The sequence below is a fragment of the Cryptomeria japonica genome, chromosome 7 (assembly GCF_030272615.1).
Source record: "Cryptomeria japonica chromosome 7, Sugi_1.0, whole genome shotgun sequence".
Lineage (NCBI taxonomy): Eukaryota > Viridiplantae > Streptophyta > Pinopsida > Cupressales > Cupressaceae > Cryptomeria > Cryptomeria japonica.
The window spans coordinates 583,620,203-583,634,832 of NC_081411.1; the positions used below are offsets into that span (position 1 = coordinate 583,620,203).

At 36.8% G+C, this 14,630-nt stretch overlaps 1 protein-coding gene across 2 annotated transcripts; it reads right to left on the reverse strand.

Moving 5' to 3' along the window:
- Positions 1-9,804: 9,804 nt before the first annotated feature.
- LOC131048493 (receptor-like protein EIX2) lies at positions 9,805-13,870 on the reverse strand. 2 transcript variants are annotated; one of them, XM_059209434.1, is made up of 3 exons: positions 13,720-13,870; positions 13,217-13,597; positions 9,805-13,116 (listed from the first exon to the last, which is right to left on the reverse strand). In XM_059209434.1, exons 2-3 carry the CDS (start codon positions 13,572-13,574, stop codon positions 10,724-10,726), a joined length of 2,751 nt encoding a protein of 916 aa, XP_059065417.1. In that variant the 5' UTR covers positions 13,575-13,597; positions 13,720-13,870; the 3' UTR covers positions 9,805-10,723. The 2 variants fall into 2 exon arrangements, with proteins under 2 accessions (XP_059065417.1, XP_059065418.1); XM_059209435.1 differs by lacking the exon at positions 13,720-13,870 and having other exon boundaries at positions 13,217-13,680.
- Positions 13,871-14,630: the final 760 nt, after the last annotated feature.

Consider the following 14,630-nt stretch of genomic DNA (forward strand, 5'->3'; position numbering starts at 1 on the left):
TGGTTTGCCATTTCAGGCCTTCTCACAGCATGTCAAGTCTATGATAGCACTCATCCCATGTGTGAGGCACAATTATCTTATTTAGAGATTATATTCTAATCTACTTAGGTTATCACTTATTAGACTCACTCTCGACGGGTTAACCAGCAGCCACTTTGGGCGCGGCCCCCAATCGAAAGCCACTTTCCCATACGACACTAGACTAACTCAGGCGAACTCAAACCAAGGAATACACATGGTAAAACGAACGGAGTTCAAGAAGGAGAAACAATCATCATTCGACTCACACACAAGGAGGATATGACCAACTATGACAACATCACAATACAACAGTCAACTCAGAAATCGAGGACTAAAACAGGCACACCAAATCATTTCATACGACAGGGTCCTACCAGACAAAGCAAGACATGCCATTTCATAATTAAAGGCGAATACAGAAATTAAACTCGCAAGGCGATAATCAGAAAGGACAATATCTTCTCAAACTGATTTAAACATTAAAATCGATCAAGTTTTCTACAAGATCCAAATCAGATTACAGTTATCTATCTCATCAAGGGTTAAGTTGTTCTTGGTTTTCTAACTCCTAAGGTTCAAAGCATCGAACAGGCAAATTAAGCCATAATGAGTTTTTAAACCAATTTCATATTAATCAAATTCAGACAACCATTAACCAATTAAACTAAGATATTTAATCTCCAACAAAACATCATTAACATACTGGTCTAAAACCGGCCTCTACAGTTTCATATTTTTCAATTCCAGATACATTATACGGATTACGGAATTAAAAATATAAAGGAAATTCAATTATAGATACTCATTTCCAAACGCACATGATATAAACTTATTAATCCAAGATTGGACCAAAAAAATAGCCAATTAGATTCAATGACGAAATTATCAATTTTAGAACTTAACCACAAAAGTACATAAGCCACAAAATGAATTTGGATAATAACTAACTTATAAATTCCATTATAGAATTAATTAATATCCAATTTTACATTTATCAAAATATTGCCTCTTAATCATAATTAAGAGCACTTTAAACTTAGCATTAAGAATCTCTTACATAAAAATGATATTATAATCAAATGCATTTTTTTTTTGAATGATAAAAAAAATACATAAAAAAAAACATGTTAAACACTATGATTTTAAAAAGAAACGCATTAGCAAACGCATTAGAAACCCTAGGCGAGGGTGGGCCGTGCCCTAGCCGCAGCGCCTGGGTAAACACGTGGGCGGCGCCACGGTGGTGCCCGCAGGTGCCGCGGCGCCCTGCGGCCACCATCGTGGGCCGCAGCCGCCGTGGTCTGCAACCAGATGTAGGGAAAGGAGCGGGGGTTAGGGGAAGAGCAAGGGGGACGTGCGGGGGAGGGGAGGGGAGCGGGTGGAGCTCCGCTCCCCGCTCTCCCAAACCCCGAATCATAGTCCGAAACAACAAAAAAAAACGCCCAGCTCGGTTACAAACCAAAACGCACAACTCGCTTCAAAACAAAATGCGTTTAAAAATTCCATTTGAACACACAGTTCGATATTATTAATCGATGATTTCATTTTCCTTAAAAACACAGTTCGAACTATAAAACAAAACGCACGGGTTTAAACACGACAAAAATGCCCAGCACAAAAACGCCCAGCACAAAGAAAATGTAAAAATTTATTTTTTTGAATACACACAGTTCGTTTTATTTTGCAAAAACCAGAATAACAATAAATGGGTTCGAATTCCATATTTCGATTCACATACCAGAAATCCATTTTCCTAAACTTGGAGATATGGGTTTTACAACATTTCCTCTTAGAACAGCAAACCCCATAAAAATTAAGAAAAACCAAATGGATAAACAAACCCTACCTGATCTCGCATTCCTGGCAAGATCTGACGAAGAATCCAAATCTCCAGCTCCCAAATCCTCCTTCTTCCACCAAAATCCTCCAATTCATCTCCAAAATCTCCCCCAAAATGTCCATCCCTCCATTTTTCCCCAAATTTGGGTTATATGGAAGAGTTGACCCAAAAATTCCATTTTTGGAATAAAAATCTTTTATTTAAAAATAATACTCAAAAATTAATTCTTTTCAACAATATCAACTATATAACTTGCTTTTTCAATTAAAAAATCGATTTCTCATAAAATCAAATTTAACCTTTCTAATTTAATAATCCAACAGAATACAATTAATCTATTGCGATAAAATACAAGACTTTCTTTTTTTAACAGCATATATAAAATGCATTAAATATTCAAAACAGTCATTTAATCGAATTTACTCCCAATTAAAAATAAGCAATTCAATATCAACGAAAACTCGCATAACGAAGACCTGATTAATTTAATCCAGATAATTACTAAGGACTAATTAATCAATTTAACCAAACACACCAAGCACGCAAACCGAGAAGGCCAACCAAACAGACGACTCGCAAACCCAAACAAGAAGGGGATTACCGACGACGACTGGCGATGCTCACTGGAGCACGACTAAGGCCAACTAGGGTCTTACGACCACCTATCCCAACTCTAAGGATAAAAAAAGTACACTCAAACCTGCAAACCCAGGTGAAGACGAACTTCACACTCACGCGACTTTGTACCTGAAATCTCCTGCAACCAAAGATCATACATGCATACATATATAATAACTAAATGAAAGCGTTAGCCTGATAATAATACCACGAGATAGGTACACTAACAACTTGCATACAACTAGAGTGAAACCACATCACTAGCTATGCATTAAATCAAACATCTGACTATAACATAATATTACGATAAACTAATCAAGATTAAACCAAGGTTAGAGATTGATTACGGTAGGGGTACTACATTCTTCCCCCCTAGGTTCCGACTTACTCCTGGAAGTCGTAAGGCTAGATGGAGAACATGTCGTACGCATCAGCCCTAAAACTCATTCAACAAAGATCAAATTGCACATAGAAATCTTTCCATAAATAAATGAAATATTATTGCTACATCTTTTACAAACGCCATAATCTATTGGCGAGATACAACTAAAACCATACATTCCTTACAATATTCTAGGAATTATCCACAATCATAGCAGAGAAACAAGAATTTTCTTCCTTTCATTACACCAAATTAAAGCATTACAAAGAGGTAAACAACAATTACCATAATCATCGACCCAAAAATGACAGAAAAACATGCCACAATGATCAATTTCCTTTACCAATCCATCTTTCTCATAAAATTTAATAACATAGAACTAGCTCAAAATATCAATTTCTACAGCCAAATTAGCTTTCATGAAATAAGAGCAACAAAATAACTCAATTGATTACACTTGCCAGGCATAAGAAAACCTTTCCAATGACTATGTCCCATAACATAGTGACAAGCTAACACAATTTACTCCATGATACACATAATAACCATCCACATAACTGAAATGCATAACAGAAAAGGCCACATGTGAGCATGTCTAATGCTCGGTCAAAGATAACATGCACGATCAGCCTCTCTATGCCTGATCTCATAACAACAATATGATCAAAAATGTCTAATATCTCACTCAAGGGCTTGATGGTGCTAGGCACACCATAGCGGTGCTACCTTCCATACAAGACCTTTGTGAATATCCCTTGTTGTGCAAGGTGGTTAGCCTCCAAGAGATAGTCACCACTCATAGGTAGGTAGTGGATACTAGCTGCTATCACAGCCTCACATACCCCCATCCTCAAGGTTCCTTGCGTCTACTTCCTCGTATACACTCATCCAAGCCCGTCTCCTACGTTCTTGGAGAGGAATTCACATTGCAACACAAGACCAGCATATGAAAACAAGAAGGATAAACCAGTTTAGCCACCAAAGTACAGAAGAATAAAGATAATAAATCCTCAATTCCAACAGTAAGGCAAGAAAATAATCCAGAATCTCAACACCAAGTCAAAAGTGCAAAAGATCACAAGATTGTGGCTAAACCTTCACAGTCAAAGTAGAATAAACTGCTGATCCTCAAAGAAATATAAAGAATAGCACAACTGCACATAACATCACTGCGTGACTAATAGCTAGCCACCAACGAGGAAGGAAGGAACAATCGTCTAGCTATCCTAGTAGCTCATCATGTGGTGTGGCCAAGTCACACATCCACATGGCATGGCAGTGTGCACCTCGACATCACCCCGCATCACGTCGTCACGTGGCATGGCTCTACCCAATACCTAGCGGTAGGCCGCATGGAAATGTCTACTACATCCCGCATCGTGTCTCAGCACGGCATGGCAATACTCCAAGCGGACAAAACACACAATGGACGTATCCCGCATGGCAGTGTACCCCGCGGATAAGGCACACGCTGGTCACACTCCGCATAGCGATGTTCCTCTCGGGATACTTGCCGTAAGCCAGAGGTATACATGGCTAAGGTCTACCCACAAGTCTACCAACACTGGTCAGTTGGCAACTTATGTAAGAACAATAACACGCCTCTCATGAAGACAAGGCAACAGATGCTCCAATAGAATCCAACAATATGCTCAAAAACTGCCATCTATATGCTCAAATAAAGGAGAGGAATAGGGCTGGCACACATAGACCCATAAATAGATCCATCAAAAGGGAAAGTATTGAGTACACCTTTGATACAGTTTAGTAGTACAACTATATCATTCCTCGAAGTAGAGAAGCTAAAGTCGCTTCGCACCGACATTACTCGTACGCCAATCCATACTATTCAAGGAACGGTTACTTCGAATACTACCCCTTAACATACCGAGTTACCCACAACCCGAGGTTTGGTACTCAGCAGGGAAACAAATAAGCAACATCACATAAACAGTATGGTTTCCCATACTCATGAGCAACATATCCTCCATGGTTGATTACTTCACCAATCCATGGGCACATATAATAAGCACTGGTTTCTTACAACACACACAAATACACCCGCACTGGTTTAATCACATTTACGGGGAGTACTCTTCAGTACACTAACATCTATACAAGGAAGATTTCAGTTATGCTTTCTAAATAAATAACTGAATCAAGTTTACTCTAGATACAAGTACTGAATTCATTAACAATTCACAATTATATAAGGAATTAACATTATTCCCACATCTTTATCGAATCTCACTAAGCATTCATAATTAAATTACTAGCTAAGCAAATTCATTTCTAAAGCTTAAGACTTTCATCTATCACTATGAAGCCAAAAAGCAACATACAATTTCACATGTTCTATAAACATTCAATTTAAGTCAATGCACTTTTCAATACCATTTCTAAAAATCTTATGATTAGGCAAAGAGAAGGGAAAGAGAGTTTGATAACCAAACTATTTCCTACAAAACACGCAAGATCAAACAAGATCACGCTACATTATACATTTTCTCACTATAAGCCTATCATTTAATTGCACGGTTTTCATTTCGCTACCGTTTAGAAGGATGACAATCAGCCTAACAAAACATTTTCAATAATTATGGTTGCAACAGGAGGTTCTAGTTTTCCAAACAAAACAGAGATCAAGAGAGGCAATCTTTCGATAATGCAAGACCTCTTAAGAACACTCACTTATAATAATACAATATAGACACATGTCATAATTGCAACCGATTAGAAAAGATCACCTTACGATCAAAGATAAGCAAGAAGCTATTACCCAAATAAAACATATTAATGCATGCACATCAAACAAGTTTTTCATTCGCACTTTCTAAACACATTAAGGTAATTACTCATACCCGAAAGCGAGTTCAATGGAGCATTTGCTATCATAAATCTTCAATCAAACTGGTTTAATAAAACACATAAGACAATCTTTCGGAAAACACATTAAACAATCTTTCAGAGAGCACATTAATACTCTCTTGAAGCTACAATCACATGCTCTTTTTAATACTTCTTCTACAAACCAAGCAGTTTCACATAATTCCACTATTCGCATAGCAATGCACCTTACTAAGGTAGAATTTAATCATGCTACTCCTACAACATACACATGGAGAATTCTTTAAACGTGAACATACAGTTTTCTCCCAATAACCAAAATAATTTTTTTTTTTTTTTTAACCCATAGCCCTTTTAATAATCTAAAAACATAAGCGACATAAGGCTCACACAAGGGTTCAAGGAGTCACACCCTTTTCTCTTTCAAACAAGAACTCAAATCAAAGATAATTACACATATCTTAATCATTTCAATCTCCAGAAAGAAGAGAGAAAGAGAAATGGCGATAATCATTTAATTTCTATAAAATAAGCATACAACAATTGCCATATTAGTCCTTCAAGTGGACAACATTAAGCTAGATCATAATCTTTAAACAGACATAATTCGTACTTTCAAATTCAAGACAAGCACGGACCAATCCAAATGGATTAGTCTAAAGAGTACAACACTCAATAAGGGAAGGTACATACGACTCTCTTTCAGAATAAGAGAAATCGTAGACCAAGACATCAATAAGCACACAATGCACAAATAAGCATTCAAACACCAACATCAAGAAGGCGAAAACAAGGTGTGAACACACACGTTACACACCAGCTAAGGTCTGCTCAATCACTCACATGCAAAAGGAGGACAAGCATACACATAAGGTCGATACACCTCACACAAATAGAGGGCACACGCGACACCAGAGATCCCAATGTTTGCAACATGGGCTCTGATACCAAATGTAATGCCCCGCCAGGAAACCCCGAAGGGATTAAACCATAACACAAGAATAGAGTGCAAATTTTTTTTTTTAAAGTTACAACACATAAGATGCAACAAGATATCACAGATTCAGATTACATAGCGGAAGACTTCAATTAACACCTAAAGAGTTTCCCAACGAGATTACTTAAATTTCACAATTCATTTAACTCACACAATTAATCCATTACGCTGAATATCTTAATAACGAGATAATTCATAATCAGGATAGTTTCTTTCGAAGGACAGAAATATAATCACAGCAAAGATTCATCCATTAAGATCCATTCAAAATCTTCATTCAAGCTTTTCATTTCAAATTACAAACCATACATCTAACAATCTAATACATTAGGATTTCATCATAACACAAGAGATCTTTCCAAGCATATTTAAATTCCTTAACAACAACTGAGTATAATTCATTACTCTAAGTTACATTCTTTCCATATTCCAACTTAATGCATTTAAAGGACGATTACACACATACATTTACGATAAATCGCATCCCAACCAATTATGCATTCGAACAACATGGCATTCAAGATAGAATTGAATATAAGCATTTAAAGTTAATTCCAATTATCCACTTAACCATTCAACATAAATTAATCATACATGATAAAGATGAATAAAGAGACATAAGAGAATGCATCACATAACACCATAATGATCTCAGAGTTGACCCCTAAAGGGCTACATCTCCGGGTCTGCGCAACTGCAAGACTCCCTCTGATAAATAATAAAGGTTAAGAATACAAGAGGTTACACCATTACAATCCGGCCATCAAGGCGAAATATGAACAATATACAAACGACCACATCGGTCAATAATACATAAACGATCCCTAAAGAGAACAGGATCTAACTGAACATAATCAAAGCTAGAACAAGAGGTCCATGAGAGCATCCATAAAACTGAGCCATCACCACCCAAGGTCTAACATGAAACCGACACTCCCAAGGGCAGAGACAAAGGACGACTCATAAAGGTACTCAAAACAGGACAAAACGACAACACACTAGCGAACGTAGGGACAAGTGTCATCACACAACCTGGTATGGATACCATGGCAAGTCTTCATAGGTCCCGGCCCATACACTGGTAACCCTGGCAACCTAATCCGAACTTCCGGCCCATCCAAGCCTCATGTGGACCCACACATCCTCTTGTGAAGATAAGGAAGATGGTTTGCCATTTCAGGCCTTCTCACAGCATGTCGAGTCTATGATAGCACTCGTCCCATGTGTGAGGCACAATTATCTTATTTAGAGATTATATTCTAATCTACTTAGGTTATCACTTATTAGACTCACTCTCGACGGGTTAACCAGCAGCCACTTTGGGCGCGGCCCCCAATCGAAAGCCACTTTCCCATACGACACTAGACTAACTCAGGCGAACTCAAACCAAGGAATACACATGGTAAGACGAACGGAGTTCAAGAAGGAGAAACAATCATCATTCGACTCACACACAAGGAGGATATGACCAACTATGACAACATCACAATACAACAGTCAACTCGGAAATCGAGGACTAAAACAGGCACACCAAATCATTTCATACGACAGGGTCCTACCAGACAAAGCAAGACATGCCATTTCATAATTAAAGGCGAATACAGAAATTAAACTCGCAAGGTGATAATCAGAAAGGACAATATCTTCTCAAACTGATTTAAACATTAAAATCGATCAAGTTTTCTACAAGATCCAAATCAGATTACAGTTATCTATCTCATCAAGGGTTAAGTTGTTCTTGGTTTTCTAACTCCTAAGGTTCAAAGCATCGAACAGGCAAATTAAGCCATAATGAGTTTTTAAACCAATTTCATATTAATCAAATTCAGACAACCATTAACCAATTAAACTAAGATATTTAATCTCCAACAAAACATCATTAACATACTGGTCTAAAACCGGCCTCTACAGTTTCATATTTTTCAGTTCCAGATACATTATACGGATTACGGAATTAAAAATATAAAGGAAATTCAATTATAGATACTCATTTCCAAACGCACATGATATAAACTTATTAATCCAAGATTGGACCAAAAAAATAGCCAATTAGATTCAATGACGAAATTATCAATTTTAGAACTTAACCACAAAAGTACATAAGCCACAAAATGAATTTGGATAATAACTAACTTATAAATTCCATTATAGAATTAATTAATATCCAATTTTACATTTATCAAAATATTGCCTCTTAATCATAATTAAGAGCACTTTAAACTTAGCATTAAGAATCTCTTACATAAAAATGATATTATAATCAAATGCATTTTTTTTTTGAATGATAAAAAAAATACATAAAAAAAAACATGTTCAACACTATGATTTTAAAAAGAAACGCATTAGCAAACGCATTAGAAACCCTAGGCGAGGGCGGGCCGTGCCCTAGCCGCAGCGCCTGGGTAAACACGTGGGCAGCGCCACGGTGGTGCCCGCAGGTGCCGCGGCGCCCTGCGGCCACCGCGGCCCCTGCGGCCACCATCGTGGGTCGCAGCCGCCGTGGTCTGCAACCAGATGTAGGGAAAGGAGCGGGGGTTAGGGGAAGAGCAAGGGGGACGTGCGGGGGAGGGGAGGGGAGCGGGTGGAGCTCCGCTCCCCGCTCTCCCAAACCCCGAATCATAGTCCGAAACAACAAAAAAAAACGCCCAGCTCGGTTACAAACCAAAACGCACAACTCGCTTCAAAACAAAATGCGTTTAAAAATTCCATTTGAACACACAGTTCGATATTATTAATCGATGATTTCATTTTCCTTAAAAACACAGTTCGAACTATAAAACAAAACGCACGGGTTTAAACACGACAAAAACGCCCAGCACAAAAACGCCCAGCACAAAGAAAATGTAAAAATTTATTTTTTTGAATACACACAGTTCGTTTTATTTTGCAAAAACCAGAATAACAATAAATGGGTTCGAATTCCATATTTCGATTCACATACCAGAAATCCATTTTCCTAAACTTGGAGATATGGGTTTTACAACATTTCCTCTTAGAACAGCAAACCCCATAAAAATTAAGAAAAACCAAATGGATAAACAAACCCTACCTGATCTCGCATTCCTAGCAAGATCTGACGAAGAATCCAAATCTCCAGCTCCCAAATCCTCCTTCTTCCACCAAAATCCTCCAATTCATCTCCAAAATCTCCCCCAAAATGTCCATCCCTCCATTTTTCCCCAAATTTGGGTTATATGGAAGAGTTGACCCAAAAATTCCATTTTTGGAATAAAAATCTTTTATTTAAAAATAATACTCAAAAATTAATTCTTTTCAACAATATCAACTATATAACTTGCTTTTTCAATTAAAAAATCGATTTCTCATAAAATCAAATTTAACCTTTCTAATTTAATAATCCAACAGAATACAATTAATCTATTGCGATAAAATACAAGACTTTCTTTTTTTAACAGCATATATAAAATGCATTAAATATTCAAAACAGTCATTTAATCGAATTTACTCCCAATTAAAAATAAGCAATTCAATATCAACGAAAACTCGCATAACGAAGACCTGATTAATTTAATCCAGATAATTACTAAGGACTAATTAATCAATTTAACCAAACACACCAAGCACGCAAACCGAGAAGGCCAACCAAACAGACGACTCGCAAACCCAAACAAGAAGGGGATTACCGACGACGACTGGCGATGCTCACTGGAGCACGACTAAGGCCAACTAGGGTCTTACGACCACCTATCCCAACTCTAAGGATAAAAAAAGTACACTCAAACCTGCAAACCCAGGTGAAGACGAACTTCACACTCACGCGACTTTGTACCTGAAATCTCCTGCAACCAAAGATCATACATGCATACATATATAATAACTAAATGAAAGCGTTAGCCTGATAATAATACCACGAGATAGGTACACTAACAACTTGCATACAACTAGAGTGAAACCACATCACTAGCTATGCATTAAATCAAACATCTGACTATAACATAATATTACGATAAACTAATCAAGATTAAACCAAGGTTAGAGATTGATTACGGTAGGGGTACTACATGTTGCCTGATACAATGAAAAAGCTCAGAGAGAAAACTTGTAGCATTTCATTTGGAATCCTACCATGCAATTTATTGTTTGAAAGATCAAGCGACTCTAAATCTGTAAGCATTCCAAAGTTGCTTGGAATCTCTCCTGTAAGATTATTATTTGACAAGTTCAATGTGTGAAGACCTTTAAGATTTCCAATTGCTGGAGGAATGTTACCTGATAGCTTATTTGAAGATAGATCAATGCAAGTTATCAATAACATCACTGAACTTACATACTCCATTTTTAATCTTTTGTTGAACACTTGGATCCCTTCTTTATAATAATAGGAGCTACCACCATTGCCATGTGAGATTCCCAATGTAGAATTTCTCATACTTATCAATGTTGCTAATTGTGGTGGTATACCACCAATCAAACCATTGTGAGAAATGTCTAAAACATGAAGACTTGATAGATTGCTTAATTGATGTGGAATGTGTCCTTCAAATTTATTTGACCTCAAAACAAGTATCATCAACTCAGAGAACTGGCCCAACCAAAGTGGTATGTTTCCATAAAAGAGATTGTCAGCCAAGTCTAAAATTTGCAAACTAGAACAGTTCTTAAGACTTGATGGCAAGTTTCCCTTCAACATATTGCCATTGAGATGAAGTGACCCAAGATTGCTTAGCATTCCTATATTATATGGTATCTCTCCTATTAAACCTGTATTTGCTAGGTTTAGTCTTTTGAGCACAGAGCAATTAGTTATGCTTGATGGTATTTTACCAAATAATTTGTTCTTTGAGAGATCCAAAACCTCCATCTGTTGTAGAAGACCAATTGAAGAAGGTATCTCACCACTTAGATCATTTGCTGAAAATGACAAAAACTGAATGTTTGGTAGAAGATTGCCGATATCCACTGCAATGGACCCTTTGAATTCATTTTGAGATAAGTCCAACAGCTGCAAACCCAATGACATTGAAGAAATTGGAAGAGGACCTTGTAATTTATTACTATGTAAGTCCAATACGTAAAAATTACTTCTATTGAAGCTATAGGGAACTAGACCTTCCAAGATATTGTGTGACAAGTTAAGATCATATAGATTAGGAAGCATCCCCAGCCAATTTGGAATATTTCCAAATAAACTATTGTTGGATAGATCCAAACTGCCTAATCTATATTGTGTAGAAATGAATGGTGGAATGATACTACTAATATTACATGAAGCTAAATACAAATGTTTAAAGTATATTGTGGGTATCCAATCTGATTCAATAATGACAGTCAACTCATTGTTAGACAGATCAAGCATAGAAATCATAGTCAAATTTTGAAAAGAACTAAGAAAAAGATTACCTTGAAGGTTGTTTGAAGATAGACAAATGTATTTAATACTAGAAAGACTTCTCAATGAAATCGGGATGCTACCATTTAGTTGATTGTCATTAAGATACAGATATTCTAAAGATGACAGTTCTCCTAGCTGGAATGGGATAGTGCCACTCAACAGATTGTGAGATAGATACAACAGAGTTAGAGATGAAATTTGACCCAGTGATGATGGAATCTCTCCTTCCAATAAATTACCATTAAGATACAGATTTTGTAAATTGGAGAGATTGCCAATGACAGAAGGTATAAAGCCTCCCATTTTTTTAATAGATCCTAAATTAAGAGTTACGAGGGTGGAAATGTTTGCAATACAAGATGGGATACTTTCTATTACACTTGACCTACGGAGAATAAATACAGTGAGCTGAGACCAATCCCCGCATAGTATTTGGCTTAGATTTCCACTTAATAAGTTGTTCCCCCCCAAATCGAGCTTTTTTAAAGTAGGCAGATGAGAGAGACTTAGGGGAAATGAACCATTTAATTGAGAGCCAAAGAATGAAAGGGAAACCAACCTCGTCATATTTGCTAACCACAAAGGCATTGACCCTTCAAAGCTGTTGGAACCCAAATGGAGGTGGGAGAGGAAAGTGAGGTTTTGGATAGCATTGGGAATGTGGCCTGAAAGCATGCAATCTGCAAGGTGGAGGTGTTGGAGATTGTGGAGATGAGAAAGGGGTCCTTCCAATTGCTTTCCTGTCATATTCAGCACTACTCCACTCAGAGACAAGTATTTTAATTTCCGCAGCTTTTCTGTCCACACCAAACTAGGACTGTATCTTTTCCCACCAAGTGCAAACTCTATTCCAAATTCAAACACAAGTGTACGAGATAGGTCCAAAAATGCCAACTGAGAAAGATTCCCCAATTGATATGGAATTGTACCATTGAACCCAGCCATGGACAAGTTGAGATAAGCCAACTTGTGCAATGAGACAAAATGATTTGGTATTTCACCCTCAAAATGGTTGAAGCTCAAATCTAGATGTCTCAATTCTTGAAGGGCAAATAGACCTACATGTTAAACAAAAAAAACAAAAAAATCTGTTGAAATTACTGAAAGAAAAAGCTTAAGTAAAAAAAAAAAAATGAAATAGTGCTTCAGAAAAGGTACCTTTGGGCAGAACACCAGTCAAATAATTGAAGCTTAGATCTAAATGCTGCAGCTGTTTTAATTGGAACAGATCTGTAGTAAGCCTGCCATTTCCCTCACTAGACCAGTAATGTTCCACATTCTCTGAGGGATTGGCAAGATGGAGTTTGATAACATTGGAGGTGTGGGAGCTGCACTCCACTCCCCTCCATTCGCAGCAATTAAAGCCCTGCCATAGAAATGGATGATGCAATTCATTCTTGAAAGCAAGCAGAGCATCTCTTTCATGAGGGAGGCATGAGATATTGCAGCTTATCATATGAGGGAAACAGCATGTAAATGCAAACAGCCAGAGTATAGCAGAGAATAATTTGTCCATGGCAAGAATTCAGATTATTTCACCTGCAACAACAACAACAATGTTCACTAGAGATTAGATGATCCAAATTAAGCAAGAATTGTCTGGTTTAAAAATAAATAAAAAAAGTTAAAAACGCCCAGCAAAGAGAAACGTAGATAGCTACAAAAAGTTGAATGGTAAGATTGAGGGATGGTGGTAAGATGGAGTAATGAAGAAGGGAAAGCGGGTTTTTATAAGCAGGGAGATGCGTATTACGTTTCTAACACGGGGAGGAAGTTCCTTTGCAATTAGTGTCGTCCCACTTTGCCCACTTTTTCTATAAAATCTTAGAAGTCCATCATTGCAAAATCTTAGAAGGCCACCTTGAAAAAAAGTATGTCAAGTCAATAAATAAATGGCGATGTTGATAAAAGGTGAAGTTTTTACAGTCAAGTCAATAGATGGCACACGATTTCATTGTTTACTGTCTCTTTCTTCAACTAATCATTATCATATTGTTTCCATTAAATTTGCCTTTTCTAATACTTCATGACCGAGAGAGGAAATTATTTTACATTTCCTTGGAATATACAGAGTTTTATTGGAAGTGAGTGAAGCACATCACGTCAAAGTGCCCTGCTCACCACGATGGAAATTTAGAATTGAAATATTTGTTAGTTAACAATTTAAAATTTTTCGCTTTCGATTTGAGGAGAAAGAAAAGTCTTTCAATGGGCATAATATGTTATCATTTATTTTTATTTTTTTCACACTTAATCATTTGTATGAACAAAATATAAATGTTGAAATGAATGAATTGAAATGGATAAATTGAGATGGTAATTAATTGGGTTAAAAATAAAATAAAAATAATATAAATTTACTTTAAAATTGTTTTGTTATGGATCTTAATTGAACGTCCGTTATAATAAAAGAGTTCAAGTTACATAATTTTATTAAAATGATATGATTTTATCTTTATGTAAAAATATCATTCACACTTGATGTATATCTAAGGTAAGGAAAACAATATAGTTCTAGGAAGCACCATTTGAAATCGGCATGCCTCAAGCTTCCACCTAGCACATCAATGGA